Source organism: Oncorhynchus masou, chromosome 5 (assembly GCF_036934945.1).
Source record: "Oncorhynchus masou masou isolate Uvic2021 chromosome 5, UVic_Omas_1.1, whole genome shotgun sequence".
NCBI classification, from domain to species: Eukaryota; Metazoa; Chordata; class Actinopteri; order Salmoniformes; family Salmonidae; genus Oncorhynchus; species Oncorhynchus masou.
Genome location: NC_088216.1, coordinates 35,086,995 through 35,114,479, shown reverse-complemented (window position 1 = coordinate 35,114,479; position 27,485 = coordinate 35,086,995). Strand labels below are relative to the sequence as shown.

General features: G+C 41.6%; 1 protein-coding gene across 1 annotated transcript; it reads right to left on the bottom strand.

Moving 5' to 3' along the window:
• Positions 1–596: 596 nt before the first annotated feature.
• LOC135539521 (mitochondrial import receptor subunit TOM34-like) lies at positions 597–4,113 on the bottom strand. Its single transcript, XM_064965436.1, has 8 exons — positions 3,910–4,113; positions 3,544–3,683; positions 3,275–3,371; positions 2,281–2,433; positions 1,976–2,127; positions 1,674–1,821; positions 1,374–1,500; positions 597–1,281 (listed from the first exon to the last, which is right to left on the bottom strand). The coding sequence occupies exons 2-8, from the start codon at positions 3,671–3,673 to the stop codon at positions 1,180–1,182; spliced, it is 909 nt and encodes a 302-aa protein (XP_064821508.1). The 5' UTR covers positions 3,674–3,683; positions 3,910–4,113; the 3' UTR covers positions 597–1,179.
• Between the last annotated feature and the right edge of the window lie 23,372 nt (positions 4,114–27,485).

The window sequence follows — 27,485 nt, the reverse complement described above, 5'->3', positions numbered from 1 at the left end:
AAGGAAAGACCTAGTTCAGCTGCAGCTGGCCCAGAACAGAGCGGCACGTTTTGCTCTTCATTGTAAATCAGAGGGCAAATATAAATACTATTCATGCTAGTCTCTCTTGTATTTATATCAGCCCTCTGATTTACAATGAAGAGCAAAACGTGCAGCTTGAGGAGAGACTGACTGCATCACTTATTTTTATAAGAAACATGTCAAATTGTCAATTTACACACAGCTCTGACACACTTACCCCACCAGACATGCCACCAGAGGCCTTTTCAGTCCCCAAATCCAGAACAAATTCAAGAAAGCATACAGTATTATATAGAGCCCTTATTGCATGGAACTTCCTTCCATCTCATATTGCACAAATAGACAGCAAACCTGGTTTAAAAAACCAAACAAATAAAGCAACACCTCACCCCTGCTTTACCTATATAGTGTGTATTCATTGATATGTAGGCTACGTGTGCCTTTTTTTATGTAGAGTTCTGTCCTTGTCTATTTTTTCAGCAGTATTATGTCATGTTTTGTGTGGACCCCAGGAAGAGCAGCTGCTGCTTTTGCAACAGTTAATGGGGATCCTAATAAAATACCAAACCAATATGTAATTTTGTTATTTGGGTGAATTATCCCTTTAATTACAACAGTCCTTTTATTGATCACGACATGACTAACATAAATGAAACATGTTTATCGAACAATCGGTTATTATACTGGTGGAAATACAGTACAGATGCATAGTCCTTGTTATTCAACAATTGTTGAATGCTATATTTCCAGTTTCATGCAGTGATTGCATGATGTACATGAAGGCTAAATATGCAATGCATTCACTGTGCTTCCTCTTTAGCAGTCACAGCAATACTCCAACTTGAGTGGGTTTAACAGATAATTTTTTACAGCCAAATCTTTAAAACAATTGTCATGTAAATTTCATTTTACACAAGGGTCCAGACACCTTTTTTTTCTGATTTCACTTCGTTTAGAGAAACACTTTCCCCAAAGAGCAAATCAATTCCACATCAAAAAAATAGAGATTTGGTTGTAAAAAAAAACAACTTATACTTTAAGTTAGAGGCCAGGAAATAGATAGGAAAAACTGCTTCTGTGAGTGAACACAGGCACTTCAGGCATGTACACCAGGTCAGCATAGGGTCCTTCACATCCACAGGCATCCGAATCACAAGCTCACTTTTTATTTTGCACTTTCAGCAGTAAATTTTGTGCGGCTGTGTTCTTTGGCTCAACCTTCAGCAAGCTGTTTAGATCTTCCACGCAAGCTTTGTAGTCCTGAAAGGCAAAATTAACACAAATCAAACAAAATGCTAAAACAGGTACATACAATGTATACACTGCATTTCTTGTTCATCGGAAAGTCTCACTTTCAGCTCCTTGTGTGCTTGAGCTTGTCTGTACAGCGCCTTGATATTAGCGGGGTCGAGCTGCAGGGCCTCTCCACAATCTCGCACTGCCTCCTTGTACATCTTTACAGAGAGGTAGCAGAGTGCCCTATTCAGTACAAAGGTACAAATTAGTCCCAACATAGGAATTATGCACATTCCAAGACTGACAGGAGCTGGGCAATTCCACAGAATTATATGACAATGCAGAGATGGGAATACAACTCCCGTACAAGGTTTCTATGGCAATTTGTCTACACACTAGACAGACATACGCCTCACCTATTTGTGTAGGTTGTGATTTCTGAGGGATTGTGTTTGAGGCTCTGAGTGTATTTCTCTATGGCTTTCTTGTACTCTGCTTTTTTCACCAGTGCATTGCCTTCCTCTTTCAGGTATAGGGCTTTTTTAATGACATCCTCTCCTGGGACTGGGGGAAGAAATGGATATCTTATTTCTGGGACTACTATTTCTGTACACTTGTGTATATATCTGTTACAGGTTGTGCAAAGAAGATTATTAACAGTTTTCTGTTTCTATTCATATTTGGACAGCAAAACCAGACAATCATATGAAAGACAAACCAGATGTATATTTTTCTCTGGTGCCATTGTGTTGTGTCGTTTGGCATGTTGCCTGAGAAAAGTTCTCCTTGACGGCCATTGGAACAATGGGAATGGGTGGGAGCTTCTCTCGCCAGGAGTGTCCATCCACCTCTGTCAGACACTTTGTCATTCTGGAAGGAAAGGGGGTTATCCAGTTGTACACAATTCCACCATCTTGATTATGCCCCCTATGCATGACATTGAGACGTTTTCAGAAGTTAAAGGACTTCAAGGCTTTTAGTGAACAAAAATAAGTTCAAATGGATATGTGCAACATGTTATACCTGTTGGTACCATCTTGGGCTGCAGGTATGTGACAGTCTATCTGTAAGGCCGTCTTGTAGTCTACGTAGGCTAATCTGTATCTCTCAAGGGCTTCATACGCTGCACCCCGGCGAAGGAGAGGCTTGATGCCAAATGGAACCAAGTCAAGAGAACTAGAATATAAAAAGTGTTTTAGGTACGAGTGTTGCTGCAGTAGTAGGTTCAAAAAAATACAGAACCTATTCAACAGGAAACAAAGTAATGAGCTACTAATGTATTGGGAAAAGATACTGTTGATATGTTTTAAGAGTGTTACTTCAGCAGTATGAACCACCTGTAGCCCTTGATCATGACTCAATTCCATTACACATAAAAATCATTGGACGAAGGCGTCTTCTGTAGGGGGGAGTTTAGTTAAGAGCCACGACGCTCGGTCTTAACATTAACACGCATTGCTTGCAGTACGGTTTTGTAAGAATAAGTACCTTATCTTTCATATTGGCGAGAAATCATTTTCAAAAAACAAAAGGTTGAATTGATACACTTTTATAGGGTTAGGCTTCCCACAGCCATATTTCCATGTCACAGCTCTTGTTTAAAGAAAACAGATGGAAAACAGAGTGGACTACCTGTGATAATTAGACATCTGTGTCTCTGAACACCTGTGTGTAAACGGAAGACTGACACCACAAGCGTGTTGTCAGTGAAAAATACTGTCAGCTGCAACTGTTAAAACCGGTTAAAAGTGTACTGTATTTTGCATTTGTGAAATTATTTTGAGTTGAGGGATTTACGTTTCTAGAACCATACCGCAGTAGAGAATCGATTCACGTTTTGAAGGAGTATTTGGCTGTTTAGGCTTCCAGGAGCCAATTCACCCTTTAAACAAAACATTTAAGGTCCTTGGACCGTGCACCTTTAGTCCAATATTGGGCTAGAACTACCTATAGAGCAGAAGATCTAGGTCTGCGTGGCCTACCAAAAAACATCATATCTACAATGTCGGCTACTTACACTGTGCAGTCCTTCACACACTCCGCACAATTTCCATCCTTCAGATAACTGGCTGCACGGTTAGAATACAGGATACTAAGATCCTCTGAATTCTTTCCTGTAAATTAATTTACAGTGGTAACAATCTATCAGAACATGGAAAGCTTGTGCTGGTTTCAGAAAACGTGTCTTAATTTATGCACAATATATATTTTTTAAACACATCAGAGGAAACACTAGATTCTAATCTAGAACATTGAGCCGATAATTCTGAATGGTTAGCTGCCTACCTGACTTCTCCACATCTTTGATCGCCTGGCTGTAAAGACAGGCAGCCTCCCCATATTGTCCAGTTTTAAAGCATTCGTTGCCTGCTTTTTTCAACTCTGTCCAAGACTGGGAACGACGCTTATGTGGCATATTTGATTTGCTGTAACAAGACAGACACAAGAAAGGTTAGCTAGCTAAAGTTAGCTTGCTAGCTAGCCAACTTTTACAAACCAAAACAACTTATTATCCATTCTAAACTGAGCCAGCCGGCCAGTTAGCTACATACTTACCTTGAATAATGAATATAATTGTATAAATATATGTCTGGCTAGCTAGTTAATTCCTTAGAAGTGGTTAGCCAGCAGCTAGCCTATGTGTCGACTTACCAATTAGTGGATGTAATGTTGATAGCAGGGCAAACTGTTGGTTGTGTAGCTATCTATACTCTCCTGTACTGTACTCGTCCGCAAATCGTCTAACTAACAAATACCGTAGGACGTAAAACCAAGATCTTAAACAATCTAGTTAGATGCGTAAAAATTGTCTTCCTTACACGCTAACCAACATCAGTGTGTCTTCAGCAACAATAAAGTACTTCCGGGTCACATCATTTTGAAACATTCGAAATAAAAGCCATCCACTTAATAGTAGGAACTTGTCAATTACCTGTATTATTCATGAGCTATGAAAAATAATTGTTTACACATGAACAATGATTCATATTTGTTTCTATTTAAGTGACATTTGCATAGAATGTGGGTTTTAATACATGTTCCAAGGTCAAATAAATGGCCACAGTGCGAATAGCTGTATATGGAATACATATTGGCTTATAGAGCAACAACTATTATGGGTGCCACGGTAAAAGTATTGTAGGGAATACTCAGTGTGGTCTGTAGAATGTATATATGGTGTCTCTTCATGGAGTTTTGAATAATACAGAGTGCACCCATAATGGAATGGCGCTGTAGGGTCTGGCTGCCGTTTTACATGCTCCTAACCAACTGTGTTACTTGGTTCATTTTTTCTCGTTTTTTGTTACTTATTTTTTAAACTTATTTTGGAAATAATGTTGTTGCTACCGTCTCTTATGACCGAAAATCTATTCTGGACATCGGAACTGCGATTACTCACCTCGAACTAGACAAAGCTTTTTTCTTTAATGAATCCGACGCAAAGGATATACTGTTTTCTCAGGTATGAGACCAAATCCCCGTCATTTGCGTGAAGAAAAGATGTAGAAAAAGGTAGGTCGGGCTGCCTTCTGAGAATTTGTAGACGAGTGAGCAAACCCTCTCTACCATCAGTCCTATTAGCCAATGTACAATCATTGGATAACAAAATGGATGAGCTCCGATCAAGGACATCCTACCAATGGTACATTGATATCCTATGTTTCACAGAGTCGTGGCTGAACGACGACATAGATAACATAGAGCTGTCGGGGTTTTCGGGTCCATCGGCAAGATAGAACAGCTGCATCCGGTAAGTCAAGGGGTGGCAATCTGTGTCTATTTGTAAACAACAGCTGGTGCACAAAATCAAATATTAAGGAAGTCTCAAGATTTTGCTCGCTTGAGGTAGAGTATCTCATGATAAGCTGTTGACCACACTATTTACCAAGAGAGTTTTCATCTATATTTTTCATGGCTGTCTATTTCCCACCACAACCCAATACTGGCACTAAGACAAGCTATATAGGGCCATAAGCAAACAGGAAAATGTTCATCCAGAGGCGACGCTCCTAGTGGCTGGGGACTTTGATGCAGGGAAACTTAAATCCGTTTTACCTAATTTCTACCAGCATGTTACATTTTTAACTGTTAACAATACTCTTTCTAGCAATCAATCTGGCTTCAGACCTAAACACAGTATCATTATGGCCACTGTACGTGTTGTAAATTATATCACTAATGCCCTAGATAATAGAAAGTACTGTGACGCCTTGTAGATTTGTCTAAAGCTTTTGACACTGTAGACCATGCGATACTTTTGCGTAAGCTGTCGTTAATAGGACTGGGATCGGATGCCTGTCGTTAGTTTCATGACTATCTAAAGGATAGAAGTCAGGCTGTTAGAGTCAACGGCATCCAGTCAGAGCCATTGGAGTTGGTTAAAGGGGTCCCACAAGGTTCTATACTTGGTCCATTACTGTTCACTCTCTACATAAACAATATCATTGATGAGATAAGAAAGTGTAAAATGTACAGTGCCTTGCGAAAGTATTCGGCCCCCTTGAACTTTGCGACCTTTTGCCACATTTCAGGCTTCAAACATAAAGATATAAAACTGTATTTTTTGTGAAGAATCAACAACAAGTGGGACACAATCATGAAGTGGAATGACATTTATTGGATATTTCAAACTTTTTTAACAAATCAAAAACTGAAAAATTGGGCGTGCAAAATTATTCAGGATTTTTTTTTACCAAACGTCCTAACAAAATAAGCTATTTGGACATAAATGATGAACTTTATCGAACAAATCAAACATTTCTTGTGGAACTGGGATTCCTGGGAGTGCATTCTGATGAAGATCATCAAAGGTAAGTTAATATTTATCATGTTATTTCTGACTAATGTTGACTACACAATATGGCAGATATCTTTTTGGCTGCTTTGTTGTCTGAATGCTGTACTCAGATTATTGCATGGTTTTTCCATAAAGTTTTTTTGAAATCTGACATGGTGGTTGCATTAACCTCTTACACCTATGGTGGCGCTATTTCATTTTTGGAAGAAAAACGTTCCCGTTTTAAACAAGATATTTTGTCACAAAAAGATGCTCGACTATGCAAATAATTGCTACTGTTCGAAAGAAAACACTCTGACGTGTCCAGAAATACAAATATCTTCTCTGTGCGTGCCCTTTAACGTGAGCTTCAGGCAAAACCAAGATGACTTGGCATCCAGGAAATGACAAGGATTTTTGAGGCTCTGTCTTTCATGATCTCCTTATATGGCTGTGAACGCAAGAGGAATGAGTCTGCCCTTTCTGTCGTTTCCCCAAGGTGTCTGCAGCATTGTGACGTATTTGTAGGCAGATCATTGGAAGATTGACCATAAGAGACCACATTTACCACGTGTCCGCCCGGTGTCCTGCGCCGAAATTGGTGCGCAAAAGTCACCTGCCAGTATTTTTCCATGGGGCAGAGAGAGAAGCAAGCTTCCACGAACTGCATGTCAATGAAGAGATATGTGAAAAAACACCTTGAGGATTGATTCCAAACAACGTTTGCCATGTTTCGGTCGATATTATGTAGTTAATCCGGAAAAAGTTTCACGTTGTAGGTGACTGCATTTTCGGTTCGTTTCGGTAGCCAGGCGCAATGTAGAAAACGGAACGATTTCTCCTACACACAGACGCTTTCAGGAAACACTGCGCATCTGGTATGTGGCTGGGAATCTCCTCATTGAAAACATCAGAAGCTCTTCAAAGGTAAATGATTTTATTTATATGGTTATCTGGCTTTTGTGAAAATGTTGCGTGCTACATGCTACACAAAATGCTATGCTAGCTTAGCATACTCTTACACAAATTAGTCAATTTCTATGGTTCAAAAGCATATTTTGAAAATCTGAGATGACAGTGTTGTTAAGAAAAGGCTAAGCTTGAGAGCAAACGCATTATTTTAATTTTATTTGCGATTTTCAGAAATCGTTAACGTTGCGTTATGCTAATGAGCCTGAGGCTTAGTCACAATCCCGGATCCGGGATGGGGAGTTTCAAGAGGTTAAGGAGAACTATATCTCTAATTCCATGTATAACACTTGCATTTTCATCAACATTTATGATGAGTATTTCTGTAAATTGATGTGGCTCTCTGCAAAATCATTGGATATTTTAGAACTACTGAACATAACGCGCCATGTAAAATGTGATTTTTGCACTTTCTCAAACAAAACATACATGTATTGTGTAACATGAAGTCCTATGAGTGTCATCTGATGAAGATCATCAAAGGTTAGTGATTCATTTTATCTCTATTTGTGCTTTTTGTGACTCCTCTCTTTGGCTGGAAAAATGGCTGTGTTTTTCTGTGACTTGGTCGTGACCTAACATAATCGTTTGTGGTGCTTTCGCTGTAAAGCCTTTTTCAAATCAGACACTATGGCTGTATTAACGAGAATTGTATCTTTAAAATGGTGTAAAATACTTGTATGCTTGAGAAATTTTAATTATGAGATTTTTGTTGCTTTGAATTTGGCACCCTGCACTTTCACTGGTTGTTGGCAGGGTGGGACGCTGCCGTCCCACATTTCCCAGAGAGGTTAATACAGGACTAAGATTGAATAGTACTACACGCTTGTCGGATGTGGCAGGGCTTGCAAACTATTATGGACTACAAAGGAAAGCACAGCCGCAAGCTGTCCAGTGACACGAGCCGACCAGGCGAGCTAAATAACTTCTATGCTCTTTTCGAGGCAAGCAACACTGAAGCATGCATGAGAGCATCAGCTGTTCCGGACGACTGTGTGATCACGCTCCCCATAGCCGATGTGAGTAAGACCTTTAAACAAGCCGCAGGGCCACATATTACCAGGACGTGTACACCGAGCATGCGCTGACCAACTGGCAAGTGTCTTCACTGATATTTTCAACCTGTCCCTGACTGAGTCTGTAATACCAACATGTTTCAAGCAGACCACCATAGTCCCTGTGCCCAAGAACACCAAGGTAACCTGCCTAAATGACGACCGACCCGTACCACACGTCTGTAGCCGTGAAGTACTTTGAAAGACTGATTATGGCCACATCAACACAATAATCCCAGAAACCCTAGAACCACTCCAATTTGTATACCGCCCCAACAGATTCACAGATGATGCAATCTCTATTGCAGTCCACACTACCCTTTCCCACATGGATAAAAGGAATACCTACCTGAGAATAGTACTCATTCCGGCCTCCCGGGTGGCGCAGTGGTTAAGGGCACTGTACTGCAGCACCAGCTGTGCCATCAGAGTCCCTGGGTTCGCGCCCAGGCTCTGTCGTAACCGGCCGCGACCGGGAGGTCCGTGGGGCGACGCACAATTGGCCTAGCGTCGTCCAGGTTAGGGAGGGCTTGGTCGGTAGGGATGTCCTTGTCTCATCGCGCACCAGCGACTCCTGTGGCGGGCCGGGCGCAGTACGTGCTAACCAAGGTTGCCAGGTGCCCGGTGTTTCCTCCGACACATTGGTGCGGCTGGCTTCCGGGTTGGCTGAGCGCTGTGTTAAAAAGCAGTACGGCTGGTTGGGTTGTGTATCGGAGGACGCATGACTTTGAACCTTCATCTCTCCCAAGCCCATACGGGAGTTGTAGCGATGACAATTGTAACAATTGGATACCACGAAATTGGGGAGAAAAAAAGAGAATACTACTCATCGACTACAGCTTCAACACCATAGCACATAGCACTTCAACACTCAAAGCTTATCACTAAGCTAAGGTCCCTGGACCTTCTTCTGCAACTGGATCCTGGACTTCCTGACAGGCCGCCCCCAGGTGATAAGGGTAGGTAAACAACACATCTACTACATTGATCCTCAACACAGGGGCCCCTCAGGGGTGCGTGCTCAGTCCCTTCCTGTGCTCCCTGTTCACCCATGACTGCATGGCCAAGCACGACTCCATCAACATCATTAAGTTTGCCGATGACACAACAGTGATTGTGTCATCGGCAAATCACTGTGATCACCTGATCCCTGACAACGATGAGAGAGCCTATAGGGAGGAGGTCAGAGATGTGATGAAGACAAAGGAGATGATTGTGGACTACAGAAAAACGAGCACCGAGCACGCCCCCATTCTCATCGACGGAGCTGTAGTGGAGCAGGTTGAGATCGTCAAGTTCCTTGGTGTCCACATCAACAACAAACTATCATGGTCCAAACACACCAAGACAGTCGTGAAGAGGGCATGACAATGTGTATTCCCCCTCAGGAGATTGAAAAGATTTGGCATGGCACCTGTATATCAAGCATTGGAGTCAACATGGGCCAGCATCCCTGTGGAACGCTTTCCACACCTCATTCCCCCTCAGGAGACTTAAAATATTTGGCATTGGTCCTCAGATCCTCAGATCCTCTAAAGCTGGTTGCATCACTGCCTGGTATGGCAACTGCACGGCCTCCGACCGCAAGGCACTACAGAGGGTAGTGCACACGGCCCAGAACATCTCTAGGGCCAGGCTTCCTGCCATCCAGAACCTCAATACCAGGCAGTTTCAGAGGAAAGCCCAAAAAATTGCCAAGGACCCCAGCCACTCTAGTCCATAGACTGTTCTCTCTGCTACCACATAGCAAACAGTACTGGAGCGCTAAGTGTAGGTCAAAATGGGTTCTCAACAGCTTCTAACCCCAAGCCATAAGACTCTTGAACAGTTAATCAAATGGCTACCCAGACTATTTGTTTAGTCCCCATCCCATCCCCTATTTTTACGCTGCTACTCCTCTGTTTATTATCCGTGCATAGTCACTTTACCACTACCTACATGTACATATTACCTCAATTACCTCAACTAACCCGTGCCCCCTGCACATTGACTCTGTACCGGAACCCCCTGTGTATAGACTCGCTATTGTTAGTTTATTGTTGCTCCTTAATTATTTGTTATATTTCTATAAAAAAAATGTAACTGCATTATTGGTTAAGGGTTTGTAAGTAAGCATTTCACTGTAAGGTCTACACCTGTTGTATTCGGTGCATTTGACAAATAAAAAGTTATTTGATTTTGATTCCATTGGCCACAATGTGAACCACTGTATATGGAACACATGAATTAAAATAAGATTTGTTTGTCACTGGCCTACACACAATACCCCATAATGTCAAGGTGGAATAATCTTTTTCAAATGTTTTACTAATTCATTAAAAATGAAAAGCTGAAATGTCTTGAGTCAATAAGTATTCAACCTCTTTGTTATGGCAAGCATAAATAAGTTCAGGAGTAACAAATGTGCTTAACAAGTCATACAAGTTGCATGGAATCATTGTGTGTGCAATAATGGTGTTTAACATGATGTACCCCACACATACAATTATCTGTAAGGTCCCTCATTCGAGCAGTGAGATTCAACCACAAAGACCAGGGAGGTTTTCCAATGTCTCACAAAGAAGGGGACCTAGACATTGAATATCCCTTTCAGCATAGCATGGTGAAGTTATTAATTTCACTTTGGATGGTGTATCAATACACCCAGTCACTTCAACTATGCAGACGTCCTTCCTAACTCAGTTGCTTGAGAGGAAGGAACCTGCTCAGGGATTTCACCATGAGGCCAATGGTGACTTTAAAACAGTTACAGAATTGAATGGCTATGATAGTTTTCTCCTGAGGATGGATCAACAACATTGTAGTTACTCCACAATTCTAATCTAAATGTCAGTGAAAAGAAGGAAGCCTGTACAGGATGAAAGTATTCCAAAACATGCATCTTGTTTTCAAGAAAGTACTAAAGTAATACTGTAAAAAATTTGGCAAAGCAATTAACTTTTTGTCTTAAATACAAAGTGTTATGTTTGGGGCAAATCCAATGCAACACATTACTGAGTATCACTCTCCATATTTCAAGCTATGTGGTGGCTGCATCATATTATGGGTATGCTTGTAATCGTTAAGGACTGGGTAGTTTTTCCAGATAAAAAAAATAAACCGAAAAAATAAACCGCACAGGCAAAATACTAGTGGAATACCTGGTTTAGTCTGCTTTCCACCAGACACTGGGAGATGAATTCACCTTTCAGCAGGACTATAAGGTAAAACACAAGGCCAAATCTACACTGGAGTTGCTTACCAAGAAGACAGTGAATGATTCTGAGTCTCCGAGTTACAATTTTGACTTAAATCTACAGCCACACACTATTGTTCAACACACAGTATTATTCAGAGCCCCATGCAATAACACCATATATAGATTCTACAGATCTTACTGAGTATTACCGAACCCCACCTTTACATTGGCACATAGAATAGCATATTCCTCTCTCTATAAGCCAATATGTAATTTATAGACCCACAGTGTATTGCATCGGGACCAATGGAATGGGTGGAGTAGAAAGGCCTGCTGGGTATTTCAATTGGGTCTGTAGAATATTATGTTCTTTACATTCATTTACTTAAGCTCCAACAATTTCTCAGTGGGCTCCACCTTATAATATTATGTATCTTATATAAAGTAGTAATTCGCTTTAGTTTAGAAAGTGTTTTTTTTACATTCTTTCCACATTATGCGTTGTGCAAAGCTGCAAAAATGATTGATTTCGTACTGTATCATAGAAAGAGTGTTTTACTGCAGGCTTTTATTTTGAAGGCAAAATCGAAAAACCGGAAGTGATAGTGTTGCTGCTGTGACACTAATGTTGCATTCATGACGCTAATCTAACCAACCACCAGCCTCTTTTCAGAAGCAAGTTCACTTCTGTTCTGGGAAAGGAGGCGCAGGCTATCACAAGAACATGTACTTGCTCAAGTCGGCTCTCTGTGGTGTTAGATTTCCTTTCCGGTTCTTCCTTTCATTGGACAAGGGCTTGCCTCGTTTCTATTTGAAGATCAGGCTGGATGACCAGTAACCCATCCAGTGTTACTCTCACCAGCAGACATGTAGCTAAAATCCTTAACAGAAAAACACAGAACAGTTTGTCCTTGAAATTAAACAGTTAAAACGAGAGTTTCTATTGGAGAAATTCTAGGTAGGTCCCTCCCCATTCCGTTCGCTTCTGCTTAAGAAACGTTTTGCAACAGAATATGCGTAATGAATACCACCCAGCTGTCATACTTTCTCTCAATTACTTTCTCCACTGCTCATGAGGCCACTCAGGGATCTGGTGCCAATCACTTGAACAACACTGCTGTTAGTAGGCCTATCAGTCAAGGAAATGTATGTAAGTCCTTTTTGACATTGGTTGAAGTACTTTACACCATGACAATAACCCAGGGTTATGTCTAGAAATGATACAGCGTTTGTCAAATTGATTTCAAAAGTTTTTTATTTTAGCTAACACTTTTCCTAACCTGAACCTAATTATCCTAACCTGCTGTGTAAGTTCTCCTAAACCTGCTACCAAAAGTCAAATTTGTCAGCTGTACCCTAGGCAAAACCATAACCCAGCCCAGTGCCATAAAACCAGCCTAAAGAGCAAGCAGAAGCAGGTGGCAAGCAAACACTACATGGAATGAATATATGGGTTGTTCCACAAATTGAGTGCCTTTTGGGACCCTTTGATATTTTAAGTAGAAATTGTGCACAAGTATTACATTTCTTATTTGTGTCCTTTAGTAGTGGTTTCTTTGGAGTAAATCGACTAGGCATGATTCACGCAGTCTCCTCTGAACAGTTGATGTTGAGATGTGTCTGTTACTTGAACTCTGTGAAGCATGTATTTGGGCTGCAATCTGAGGTGCAGTTAACTCTAATGAACTTATCCACTGCAGCAGAGGTAACTCTGGGTCATCCATTCCTGTGGCGGTCCTCATGAGAGACAGTTTCATCATAGCGCTTGATGGTTTTTTTGCGACTGTACAAAGTTCTTGAAATGTTCTGGATTGACTGACCTTCATGTCTTTAAGTAATTATGGATTGTTGTTTCTCTTTGCTTATTTGAGCTGTTCTTGTCATAATAAGGACTTGGTATTTTACCGAATAGGGCTATCTTCGGTGTACCACCTATACCTTGTCACAACACAACTGATTGGCTCAAACGCATTAAAGAAGAAAATAAATTCCACAAATTAACAAGGCACACCTGTTAATTGAAATGCATTTCACACCTGCTCCTGTGCGTCCACTATTTGTATCCTTAGATTAATCTTTGAAAATCGCTAAAAATATATAACTTCTATCAATGCAATTATCAACCAATTTCCCTATATCACTGACTTCTGACCAATCTTTCCTTTTCTCTACCAAGGTTCGATCAACAAGCTATGCGAGGGTGAAATATGCCTTGCATGGCTACACAAGTATATATATTATATATTGCTAGCTGAAGTAGCAATGTAGGGTCTCTCCTGACCCCTCCTGTCTCAGCCTCCAGTATTTATGCTGCAGTAGTTTATGTGTCGGGGGGCTAGGGTCAGTTTGTTATATCTGGAGTACTTTTCCTGTCCTATTCGGTGTCGTGTGAATTTAAGTGTGCTTTCTCGAATTCTCTCTTTCTCTCTCTCGGAGGACCTGAGCCCTAGGACCATGCCCCAGGACTACCTGACATGATGAGTCCTTGCTGTCCCCAGTCCACCTGGCCGTGCTGCTGCTCCAAGTGTCAACTGTTCTGCCTTATTATTATTCGACCATGCTGGTCATTTATGAACATTTGAACATCTTGGCCATGTTCTGTTATAATCTCCACCCGGCACAGCCAGAAGAGGACTGGCCACCCCACATAGCCTGGTTCCTCTCGAGGTTTCTTCCTAGGTTTTGGCCTTTCTAGGGAGTTTTTCCTAGCCACCGTGCTTCTACACCTGCATTGCTTGCTGTTTGGGGTTTTAGGCTGGGTTTCTGTACAGCACTTTGAGATATCAGCTAATGTACAAAGGGCTATATAAATAAATGTAATTTGATTTGAAGTATCTGAAGTATCTGCCTATCAACAAGGCAGGTCCTCCAGGTCCTAGTTTTCTTGCACCTAGACTACTGTTCAGTAGTGTGGTCAGGTGGCACAAAGAGGGACTTGGGAAAATTGCAGTTTGATCAGAACAGGGCAGAACGGCTAACATTAATGACATGCATGTCAATCTCCCCTGGCTCAAAGTGGAACTGAGATTGACTTCATCATTAATTGTTTTTGTAAGAGGTGTTGAGGTGTTTGTAAGAGGTGTTGACAAGCTGAATGTATCGAGCTGTCCGTTTAAAATACTAGCACACAGCTCGGGCACCCATGCATACCCAACAAGACATGTCACCACAGGTCTCTTCACAGTCCCCAGAACAGACTATGGGAGGCGCACAGTACTACTTAGAGCCATGACTACATGGAACTCTATTCCACATCAGGTAACTGATGCAAGCAGTATAATGAGATTGAAAAAGCTGGTAAAAATACACCTTATGGAACAACGGGGACTGTGAAGAGACACACACAAAGGTACAAACACATGCATACGCACACATTGAGATATTGTTGTATGGTGGTATTGAAGATTTTGTGCTGTGGTGATGTAGGGATGTTAAATGATTTTTCTTTAGCTCATTCAGTACAAACATAGTTCACTATTTTATCAGCAGCTAATGGGGATCCCTAATAAATTCAAATGTTAAAAGAACATAGAGCAAGACTTCGCCACTGACAATTTATAACCTCTGTCAATCGACCATCTTTCAACATCTATTACAGCTTGTTGAATAGATTTGGTCACATGAGAGACATTCCTTCCCCTCTTCCAAATAGCTCCATTATCAGCATATAGGGAAGCCCCAATAGCCCTACCTACATTCGAAACCACATTATTAATCATAATGTTGAACAAAATAGGACTGATAGCACTGCCTTAAGGAATACCATTGTCAACTCCATAGGCGTCAGATCAAATGGATCCTATTTTAACTTGTAAAGAGTGATTAAATAAGAATCCCAAAATCCAGGTATATAATCTCCCACCAATACCAAGTCTTTCCATCTTAATCAGTAGGCCTTCTCTCCACATAGTGTCACAAGGTTTTCAATGTCTAAAAAGACAGTAGCCATTACTTCTTTCATGACCAGAGTTTTCCAACTTCATTGCTCACCCTTACTAATTCACTGAAGTTGATCTACCTGTACAGAATCCACATTGACATTGACTCAATAAACCTCTATGGGGCTCCCGAGTGGCGCAGTGGTCTAAGACACTGCATCTCAGTGCAAGAGGTGTCACTGCAGTATTCAAGATATTCATATCTTTATGTACATATTCTTTATCCCCTCACACTGTGTATAAGAAATTAGTTTTGGAATTGTTAGTTAGATTACTTGTTGGTTATTACTGCATTGTCGGAACTGGAAGTACAAGCATTTCGCTACACTCGCATTAACATCTGCTAACCATGTGTATGTGACAAATAAAATTTGATTTTGATTTTTTGTTTGTTTTTATTTGTTTTTATTTTTTTGAATCCGTCATTGTAAATAAGAATTGACTTGCCTAGTTAAATAAAGGTTCAATTAAAATGTGCTTTTTTAGTTCCAGGAAATATGACAATCATCATTTCCATCAGTTTAACAATCAGCACATGAAGGGTCTTTACCAGGCTTTACAAAAGGTAATATTACTGCCAGTAGGAGGACGAATTGTTTTGTCATGAGCATGGCCTTATTTCTATTACAGCACGTTGGATGACTGTTATTCATATTCCATTCACCCAGTTCAATGTAACATCGATAGGTTTAGGCTACGACATGATACTCTAATGTTCCCTGTACCTGTAGTCTATGAATGAAAGTTTACAATGTAGGAGCACACAGGTCGAGACACATTTTTAGATGACAGACAGTGACACATTGTAACGCCCGGGGTGTAGTGGAGGAAGAAGTCAGGCGCAGGAAGCAGAGAGTTCAGGGTAGCACTATTTTTAATACACCACACCGGCGAAACGACGCCAACCCAAACAAACGCCCCAAACACAGGGAACTTTAAACAGTACAGCAAAATACACACACACAGACAATGGTGACCTACAGTCGTGTATAACCGTACACTGAAAATAATCCCGCACAACAAGCAGGAGGGCCGGTTGGTAATTAAAGCCCAACCATTTATCCTAACTAAACACAAGTGCAACTAATAAACAGAAAAGGGGGAAAAGGGATCAGTGGCAGCTAGTAGGCTGATGATGACGACCGCCGAGCGCCACCTGAACAGGAAGGGGAGCCACCTTCGGTAGGAGTCGTAATACACATGGACAGACAGTGACACATTCAATACAGCCTTTCATACTCGTGCCTGCATCTAGCTTATCTAGGGTGTAATCATTAGTCCAACAGTTGCAAATGAGAGTTTCTATGGGACAAATTCAGGTATTTTTTTTATCCTCGTTTCGTTTTCTTCCGTTTAAGAAACGTTTTTCAACAGAATTGGTGGGAATGAATACACCCCTGATCACTCAAACACAGTTCACTTTCATAGCAGCCACGTTGTATTTCTTCTTGCATCTATGCACTCTCCTCCTCTCACCTTTTCTCTTTGTTTGTGGACTTCAATGAACAACACATCAGCTGTATGTGACCAGGCGAAAAAAGCTTTCCAAACCAAACCATGTCATAAGGCTCTAATAATTTTTTATGTTAAATTATGTTTCACCATTATTTCTAACCTTTATTTTGCATGAGTGTTCATGTTGATTGATATTTTGGCTATGCTGGCCTATTGTAAATGATCAAATAAATGTTGGGTCAAAACATACAATTCTGAACATATTGTCATTTATAATGCTAATGCAGAGTCACCAATAAATTGTCCATACACTTATTGTGGGGGTGGCAGGGTAGCCTAGTGGTTAGAGCATTGGGCAAGTTCAAATCCCAGAGCTGACAAGGTACAAATCTGTTGTTCTGTCTCTGAACAAGCAGTTAACCCACTGTTCCTCAGCCATCATAGAAAATAAGAATTTGTTCTTAACTGCCTAGTAAAATAAAAAATTGTATTCTGTTTTCATGTACATTCCCTTATGTCTAAGCTTCTAAGTTGATTCTGGCTTTGCTAATTCTTGTGAAGTGTATCAGTGAACTTTATTCTGTAAATAGTTACAAAACAATAGAAATGCACTTATTGTATTGCGTATTGCTGCTGTTTGTCTGATATCCAAGAGGCCATGATCAGCTCTGTTGACCATGAGAGCATTTTGGATACTATTTAGACTCAGAATGACGTGGCCCATTGTTTCACTGGTGTTTCAAAGAGCCATCCGTCAAGGCGAGCTGTTCTTTCAGGATTCCTGATAGTTAGAGATGAGGAAAAAAGGTAAAATGTCTTAAATTCTGAGCATTAAAATAGTGGAAAATTATTATGGGTGATGTTCATTCAAAAGCTATTTTTATTTGGGGAAATAGGAAGAATGCGTGGTACCTTTTAAGAAAAATACATCTGTGAATTTCAGTACTTCAGCATAACATTTTCTGCAGGTTTTCTCATGGTTTATTTAAACATTAAAACTTTCCATAGAAAATACAACACTTCAAATGTTCAAAGAACATCTAAGAATGTTATTTGAAAACCTAATCATTCCGTTCTCAGTGTCAATAAAACTATCTTTCCTCTAACTTGCTAAGTGTGTTCAGGTGTTGGTTGCGCCCACTAATTGGCCACAACTGATCTTAATTAGTGCTTTTTTGCTTTTGAAGTGGGGTCTGTTAGAATAGACTAAAATTACCTGCTTTGTATGAGTTTTAAAAAAACATGGCATGCTAGATCCATCCTGGTGGCGCAGTGGACAAGATTTAATGGATAGAGAACAGAAGATCAGGTCGAATCTCACTGATGCTGTGCCACAATAAAAAGATAAATGTGTTTTCCTGATTAACGCCTCAGCAAATGAATTTCCATGTGTCCTATCTGTTGTGCTTCGAGTTTAAAACAGTTAACCCAAACAGTGTTATGTGGTAAACCGTGGGGTGTTGGGTTGAGCGTGCACAGATGAACACAGAGAGGTTCTAGTCAGAAAACACAACTTTACTAGGGAACAAAAGAAACATAACAAAATAACCTAAGTTTGGCTCAGCCCTTCACAGATACGGCTCTGTGAGCTTCATTCCCTTCCATAGGCTCACTCCTTTGCCGCTCTCTCTGTCCTCCTTGTGGGTGCCATGGTGCTCCCTTTATGTGGCATGCACGGCTGGTTGACCCTCTGCCCTCTACTTGGGGCCATCAGCGTCGGGGTGCCCAGCCCGTGTACTCCCAGCAGAGGGAGCCAACGTCGCTGCACCTCTATCACCAACCCCTGGGGTAGACCTCCCGGGCGGGATACTATGGAACCCCGTTTGGGTCTTTGCGTATCAAAAAGATACACGTCAAATAACACTATTCTTCAAATAAGCTTCTTTACCAATTAGGACCTGAATATGACTCCACGTCACATAATTTAACACGTTAATTAATTTTGTACGTAGTTATTACACAGTGATTACACTCTCACTCGTATTTAATATGTCACAACGATGCAACGATATGTATGCTATGAGTCATAGATTTTGTCACTGATGATCACATTTGCATAAAGGTAATTTGGACTCTGCCCAATTCTCAGGTACTGATGAAAGACATTCACTTAACTTCTGTTCTTCCGAGGTAAAATTAGCTAGCAATGGCTGCCCAATTTCTCGAAAATTGTAAATCTACCACCTCTGATTGCACCAGACTGCTGCTCACGGACAGAAGAGATGGACTTCAACCACCAATAGCCAGGTAACATTAACTTAATGTTAGCTAGCTATCTAACGTAGGTGTTGAGAGTGAGTGGTGTAACAGCTGCAAAAAAAAGCTAGATTGTAGCTAAAGTATGTTAGCTAAACCTGCATCGCCTATCAATGCACGGTTGTCTTCATAGGTCGGAGGCTCAGTTGGCACAGTTTAGACAAGAGAACACTTTAGGGGTTTTTAACTACATACAGATAAAATGTCACTGGACCCATCTGGTCTGCGGTCTATTTTTCAGGCTCGAGACCATGTTGCGGAGCCTTCGGTGGGCAAGCGGTCATTTGATTGATGAAGAGATGGCCAGCAATCTAATTGCTGCTGCAGAGGAGTTCCTCCAAATGACATCCAACAACGGGAACCTTACCAAGTTGGCAAGTTGTTACATTTGTATCATTTTGTACGGCATGAGTGGCAACGGCTGAGATTGTATAATTTTACTTGTCCTGTGTTGTCTCCTGTGTCAAGTCAATCAATGAAAAAAACATTAATTACAGCAGACTTGTTGTGTTTCAGAAGGCCTCTGACAACAACCAGAGTGCCACAGTCATGGAGTCATTCGAAGCAGCCATCACCAGCTACGGAGTACCATCCCAGGTGAGATGTGACCGGGTGGTGAAAACAACCGTATCTGTGCCTTCATGGAGCAGTTCAGGGGTAGTGAGAGGGGAAGTGCCCTCAGAGGAAGGAGCACTCACAACCAGAGGATGGAGCGGCTGTGGGGGGACGTCTGGCATGGAGTCTCCAATGCTTATCATGACCTGTTCACCTTCTTGGAGACGGAGCAGATCATCGACATCAACAATGAGGTGCACCTGTGGGCACTGCACTTTGTGTTCCTGCCACAGGTGAACAGAGATCTTGCTGTGTTTGCCAGTCAGTGGAACCAATCAGAACAATCAGCTCTCAAGCCACCACCTCAGCTCCTCCAACCATCACCTCAGCTCCTCCAACCACCCCCTCAGCTCCTCCAACCACCACCTCAGCTCCCCCAACCACCACCTCAGCTCCTCCAACCATCACCTCAGCTCCTCCAACCACCCCCTCAGCTCCTCCAACCACCACCTCAGCTCCCCCAACCACCACCTCAGCTCCTCCAACCACCACCTCAGCTCCTCCAACCACCACCTCAGCTCCCCCAACCACCACCTCAGCTCCCCCAATCACCACCTCAGCTCCCCCAACCACCACCTCAGCTCCTCCAACCACCACCTCAGCTCCTCCAACCACCACCTCAGCTCCTCCAATCACCACCTCAGCTCCTCCAACCTCCACCTCAGCTCCTCCAACCACCGCCTCAGCTCCCCCAACCACCACCTCAGCTCCTCCAACCACCACCTCAGCCCCCCAACCACCACCTCAGCTCCCACAACCACCACCTCAGCTCCACCAACCACCACCTCAACTCCCCCAACCACCACCTCAGCTCCCCCAACCACCACCTCAGCTCCCCCAACCACCACCTCAGCTCCCCCAACCACCACCTCAGCTCCTCCAAACACCACCTCAGCTAGCCCAACCACCACCTCAGCTCCCCCAACCACCACCTCAGCTCCTCCAACCACCAACTCAGCTCCCCCAACCACCACCTCAGCTCCCCCAACCACCACCTCAGCTCCCCCAACCACCACCTCAGCTCCTCCAACCACCACCTCAGCTCCCCCAACCACCACCTCAGCTCCCCAAACCACCACCTCAGCTCCTCCAACCACCACCTCAGCTCCCCCAACCACCACCTCAGCTCCCCCAACCACCACCTCAGCTCCTCCAACCACCACCTCAGCTCCCCCAACCACTGGCGCCGCAACTCTTTATTGGTCGGAATGGGGGATTGTGCCACAAATCCAGTTCACCATCAGCAACACACAGATGTAAATGTTGCGGACAATCATTCCATTTGAAGGCCCCAGAGGCAGCCTGGGAGTTGACAGTCTACAGAAGGTTATGGCAGTTATATCTTCAGCGCCACTCGTTCCTACTCCAACCTGACCTACTACATACACCCCTGATACTCCCCTACTAGGATGAGGGATTGGACGCTATTTCTTCAGCGCCACTCGTTCCTTTGAATCAGTTCATTTTTATTTTATACATTTTATAATACTATCATTCCCCCTCTTTCACACGCTGTATGATTTGGTCTCTAGAAAGGTAAGATAGACATCTTCAACTCTAAACGGATGGGGACCAGAGTTTAGACACAGGTGGCCTTAACAAAAGTTAAGTACTTCCCCATTCCAGTACGATTCTGTCTGGTCATATTTGGAGAGAGTCAGGTACTGTTCAGATATACGGCCATATAATATATAAGATGGTTATTGTATTTTGCTCCATGGCGCTTTAGCACAGCTTTCCATCTGCTGACACAATATTTGTCTTCCACTCAGTACAACACGACCCAGAAGAGGCCTACTGCAAGCACTGGATTGGAGCCTTCAGAGCGTGCCTGCTGTGGGAAGACAACAAAACATTCTGAATGGATGTTATTAAAACAGAACTTACATTTTTGTAATGCCCAATCGGGATTTTTATAAATTGTTCAAATAAATAATTGTGTGGAGAACGCCCTATGGTTAAAAAAATTAACTATGAAGATAGTGGTTAGCCCCCGTTACATTTGATATAATTGTGATTAATAGCAACCTATTACAGTTAGTAACATAATATTGTTGACACATTGTGACAGCTCAAATGATGTGGTTGAAGATGGACTAGTGCAGGGCTCCTAACCTTGTTCCTGAAGAGCTACTGTCTTGTAGGTTCACTCCGACCCTAATCTAGTGCACCTTATTTTAATCATTACCTGCTTAATGAGTTAGAGGTTAGTTACAACCGAGGTTGGATTGAAAACCTACAGGATACCTCTCCAGGAACAGGGTTGAGGTGAAAACCTACAGGAGGGTAGCTCTCCAGGAACAGGGTTGGATTGAAAACCTACAGGAGGGTAGCTCTCCAGGAACAGGGTTGGATTGAAAACCTGCAGGAGGGTAGCTCTCCTTGGACTAATGGATCTAGTTCTTAGAGCAATGCATTTGAAAGTCGATAAGTCACTACGAAGGTGCAGTTCCTAGAAGTGGAGCTGTCACTTAAGCCTTATTTCATGTAGTTCTAATTAAATGATAATTGCTGAAGTTAATTTGTTCTGAATGTAGGACATCAAATTATCAGATTTGGATGAGTTGGCTGCAATGTGGCAGCAGAATTTCAGTCAATATCAGCAACGGATATTGGTTATTGTCACGTTTGTCGTAATGATGAGACCAAGGCGCAGAGTTTGTAGAGTTCCACATATTTTAATAAACTGGAACTCACTAAACAAAACAACAAAGCACAACCGAAACGTGCCGCTATACAAACCAGTGCTGACAGGCAACTACACATAGTCAAGATCCCACACCAGAAAGTGGGGAAAAAAGGCTACCTAAATATGATCCCCAATCAGAGACAACGATAAACAGCTGTCTCTGATTGGGAACCATATCAGGCCAACATAGACATACAAAAAACCCTAGACATACAAAACCCTAGAGTACCCACCCTAGTGTATATAAACAAAGATATTTAAGGTCAGGGCGTGACAGTTATTAGTGAAGTGTCAGTAAAGTGTTTCTAAAAAAACTAAACCTTAGCACCAAGACAAGCAATATAGATTGTATAATTTAATTTTAATGATCATTAAGTGAACAATAACAGCCAATATGGAAATACAGTGCATTTGGAAAGTATTCAGACCCCTTGACTTTTTCCACATTTGGTTACATTAGAGCCTTATTCTAAAATGTATTAAATAAATAAAAATGTAGCGTCATACCCAAGAAGACTCTATGGTGTAATCGCTGCCAAAGGTGCTTCAGCAAAGTACTGAGTAAAGGGTCATAAATGTAATATTTCATTTTTTTATATACATTTGCAAAAATGTCAACCTCTTTTTGCTTTCTCATTATGGGGTATTGTGTGTAGATTGATGAGGGGGAAAAAAATTGTATCCATTTTTGAATAAGGCTGTAACGTAATAAAATGTGGAAAAAGTCAAGGGGACTGAATACGTTCCGAATGCACTGTACAAACAATACAGATGTAAGTAGATCATTCTTAAATGTTAAAGTGCAGTTACATTTTCAAACACTCAATTGCTACTGTAGTTTAGTGCTACTAGATTTATTTACTACAATTATGTATCGTAAAAATGTTTTTATGCAACACCGAATTCACAATACCAGAGTTCATGAATTCCCTAAAGGCATTGTAGGTGCTATGGAGAGGGAGCCTTAGTGTGACAGCACACGTGTTTGCCTCTGGGTACTTTTTCTTCTGCTGCCCAGCGAGACGCCCTCGCGCCGTGTGGAGGAATTCGATGGTCGTGGTGTCCTCAAACTCAAGGGGTGGCATCACCGTTGCCCCAGTAGCAAACTCCAACACCATCGCTACATTCTCCATCTGAGGAGTACACAGCAAAACATTTAAAATACACATTTAAATCACAAAATGGAATAACATGGAGTTACCGATAAACTTGAACAATTTACTATTTGACCTTGCACCTCAGCCAGCCAGTCGAACCAGTGGCAGATGGTGTCGTTCTCCAAACACCGCCGGTTGCCGCCAGGTATGGAATGGGTTACTTTAAACAGGTCCCGCAGATCCCTGGCAGTGGGAGGCTCTATGGAGTCCACAAAAAGTGCTCGGAAGCTGTCCGGGTGGTTCTCCAATGCTTCGAGCAGCCCAAGAGAGTTGAGACGATATTTGAACCTGTTATGGTTTAAAGACAGTATGTATATTTAAAATAAGTGTTAAGGACAAATATAGTGATGTGTATTGATTTAGGGGGGTGGACTGATTAAAACTGAGTTGACTGAGTTGATTTACTGCTCCAAGGCTACCTGCATGCTCCCTTGGACAAATTGTTGTCTTGACAACAATCCTTTTTTTGTAGGGGAACAAGCCTCCTGTCAGTCTTAAAGGCCGCTACATTTGGATTTATCTGGGGGAATGTTTCCCCCAAAACCTTCAAGAAGCTGTTCTCCTCCTGACCATCGGGCACTTTGATCTCCCTCACAGGATACTCTAAAGATACTGAGATATGGAAACATTATTTCAATCGTATAAAAAGTATCCTAATATAAAACAGGGAAATAGTCCATAATCTTTAAATCAGTAAAATAACCTACAACAAGTCTATGTTTAATCACAAGATAGAGTCACACCTAGCTTACTTACAAAGCAAGCACTGTGCATCGCACTCTGCCTCATGTACTACATGGATATAGGGAAAATGTACCTATCCTGTTCAGCTGCCGGATGGTAGGGTTAACGATCAGGCAAGCCCTCATAGTTATCAACCTGCTTCTTCTTCTCTGTTTTCCGCCTTTGGACTCCAGCATTATTCCGTCTCCTGAACGATTGAAATCTGACATGTGCAAACGTTATAAAAATGACAATAATGACACTCAGCATAATCGACGCCGCCCATACTCGCACACCCCACGGTAGCTGTTGCAATAATTAGCAAGCTAACGTAATTGTGTTATGCCGGTTAATGTTGATTTTTGCCAGGTATTACCTAACCTACCAGAATTAATCCTACCTTTGAACCACATGAACCTCCTGGTGTGGTTGTAACTTAGCTGGCAAAACTTAAAAAGCAGTCTCTCATGTTTTCAAGGTTCGACATGACTTAGTCGTTTGTTGGTGATGATGAATGAGAAGTTTTTCATATAGTGATTGGCCAACATTTGCATATAGTTTACAAATTATTTGACACGTCAAATAGTATTATTTGATGCGTCAAATAGTGTTACTTGACACACAAAGACCCAAACGGTGTTCCATAGGATACCACAGTTATTAAAAGTCTTATTGAAACATTCAGTGAAAGTTATTAAAAAACCTCCAAAGAGAATTTTAATTCTCAGAACGTTAATAAAACCTTCATGGACAACTTTCAGGGAACCATAGTGAAATGTTGTCAGAAACTCCCTGCAATCTAAAAATGTACGTTCCCAGAACAGGCTAAATTTTCATTTCTGTTCTCAGAATATTTAAAAAAAATGTTCAGTTTTACCGGTCAGGAAACATATGGCTTCGTTCCCAGAACCAATGGAAAACCAAAAACATCTGTTCCCATAATCTCCAAGGAACCAAATGTGCTAGCTAATTGGCCTACAAATGCATAGGCCTACATCATATGCATTGTGACAGCACTGTTAAGCCATCGGCACATTGGGATTTTGTGTCCGAGAATTTCGATGGAGCCAATACTTTGTCAATAGAAGTTGTCCATGCTGGATGAATGACAACAGATGATGTCCGACAAAAAACTCACAACACTTGAAGATTATAAAGTCGGATGACTTTTCAGCAGGGTAGCATGCCCAGTAAAGTCAGGACAGGGGTCCAGCTGCAGTCAGAACAGCAGCATGGGATCAGCAGCATGACCAGGTGGACTGGGGACAGGAACAGCCAGGAATTATCAGGCCAGTTCGTTCTCAGGTTGGGTTGATTGAAATGTGGGGTAGAACTCGCACAAAAAGCCAGGCCCTATAGAGTACCACAGTATGAGTCTTAATACCAATAAAACCTAGCGGTCTAGAAGGGAAATGGTTCCAATTGTTTTTCCACCATTCATTTTTCCATAGGGGATTTTAGAAACACTTTAGAAAAAGGGCTGTGTTTCGTGTAGGCTTACCCTGGCATGACTTTTTGATACAAGTCTCTCGGACAAGATGAGTTTTATCAATATATTTGCCTGTATTTACCCTCCCAAAAAATGAAATGCTAATTAGCTGCTAATGTGGCTATCATAAAGAACTATAAATGTCATAATGATCTAGACAAGACTGACGAATCAAGGCAAAGGTTAGAATCTCTGGATTAACTATCTAATCTTAGCTAAAGGTAGTAATTAATAAATTGGCAACATTTATTGAAATGGACAATTTTGTAAACTGTCCTGTGCAAGTTTTGAATTGACACAATCCCTGTTAACAAAGAGATGATGTGCAGGAGCTTGCAGGGTTTTGTTGTTTTTTTTTATACTGAAGTACTGAAATTCCCACAAAAGAACATTGTTTTTTAACATTCTCTGAACAATGAGAACATTACTTTAAATAGAACCATGAGGAAACCTGGAGGAAACTTGATGCTGAAGTACATATGGTTCTCAGTATGTGCTAGCTGGGTATCCTGCACCATTCCCAGAACATTGTGGGAAGGTTATATGCGAAATAACTATAGGATAACCACGCTCTCACCAAGCTCAGAATGTTATGTGCTAGCTGGGTACCTTCGCTGCCACCAGTGTAGTGTCTGAATTAATCTATGAAATGTAATTTAAGGATGGAACTTCACGTTGAAGATTTACAGTACTTGACACAGTCTACAAAAATAATCACCACTCATTGTTCAACTAGTCTCCACTATCTATACCATAGGCATCAGTGGAGGCTACTGAGGGGAGGACGGCTCATAATAATTGCTGGAATGGAGTTAATGAAATGGTATCTGACATATCAAACATGTGATTTCCATGTGGTTGATGCCATTCCATTTACTCCATCTCAGCCATAATTATATGCTGTCCTCACCTCAACAGCCTCCTCTGAAAGACATTAAAACCAGTAGTTAGTTATAGCGCTGATGGCGCATGATGCTGGAAGTATTTGAATTTGAAACGTGCCATATTGCTGAATGGGGTTGAATGGCACCAAAAACATCGCTAAGGATCATGGTGAAAGTGGCCGTAACTATATCAAAGGATCATGGTCGATGTAGTTATTTTCACCCTGCCTGATCGACACATGCAAAAAGCGTGCAATGAGGGCGCAAGCCCGTGGTCCTGTGTGACATGTATTTTTATTTTTTCCTGTGTGACTAAATGTAGTAGCCAGAATGGATCACTATTTTAAAAATATCTCTATTTGTAGCGAACTTTTAAATTATTCACTGTGTGGATTTTGGGGGGTTGGCCATTCTGACGATATTAATTCACATATATTTTCTAGGGCTGAACAGGGCTTTTAGCACCGCTAGCAGCAAGATTGATCATGATTTCACTCTCCAGACCAGACACTGGGGGCTGGTCTATACCAAGGGGCCAGGTTTCCAGTCTAGAAGCACGGTTTAGACTGCACTTACAGTTTTGCTTCAATTTCCCTAAACGGCCACATAGAGAAGTCAAGTTTTAAAATTCCTAATAAGACATTAGCTTTGTGCACAAAACATCCGTTGAAATATTCAAATAATTGTCGCGGAGGCAATGATTTTTTTTTTCATCACTCACACGGACGATATTAAGATTTTATATTCATCCAATATCTGCCATGTTTTTGGATGACGTAATGATTACATAGCTAATCGTGCTGCTCGCTCATGGGATGTTGGACGCTATAAACAGGATGAAACCCGGATCTAGAAGGTTCATGAATCGGCCTATGCCTACGTCAGTAAATTACCTTGAAAACAAGGTCGGATATCTTGGACACAGTCTCCAATTAATATTATACCTCTATGGTCTATACACCTTGAGTCATTGATGCCAGTAAAAAACCGTGTGCAAGAGCAATGTCATCATCAGGTATACTGATATATTTCATGTTTATTTT

Excerpts from the sequence above, each read along its gene's own strand:
- LOC135539521 (XM_064965436.1), bottom strand. The coding sequence starts at position 3,673 with ATGCCACATAAGCGTCGTTCCCAGTCTTGGACAGAGTTGAAAAAAGCA. Across the intron at positions 2,434-3,274 it reads TGTGTGAAGGACTGCACAGT|TTCTCTTGACTTGGTTCCAT; the intron begins GTAAGTAGCCGA and ends TTTATATTCTAG. Across the intron at positions 1,822-1,975 it reads CAGAGAAAAATATACATCTG|TCCCAGGAGAGGATGTCATT; the intron begins GTTTGTCTTTCA and ends TTCTTCCCCCAG.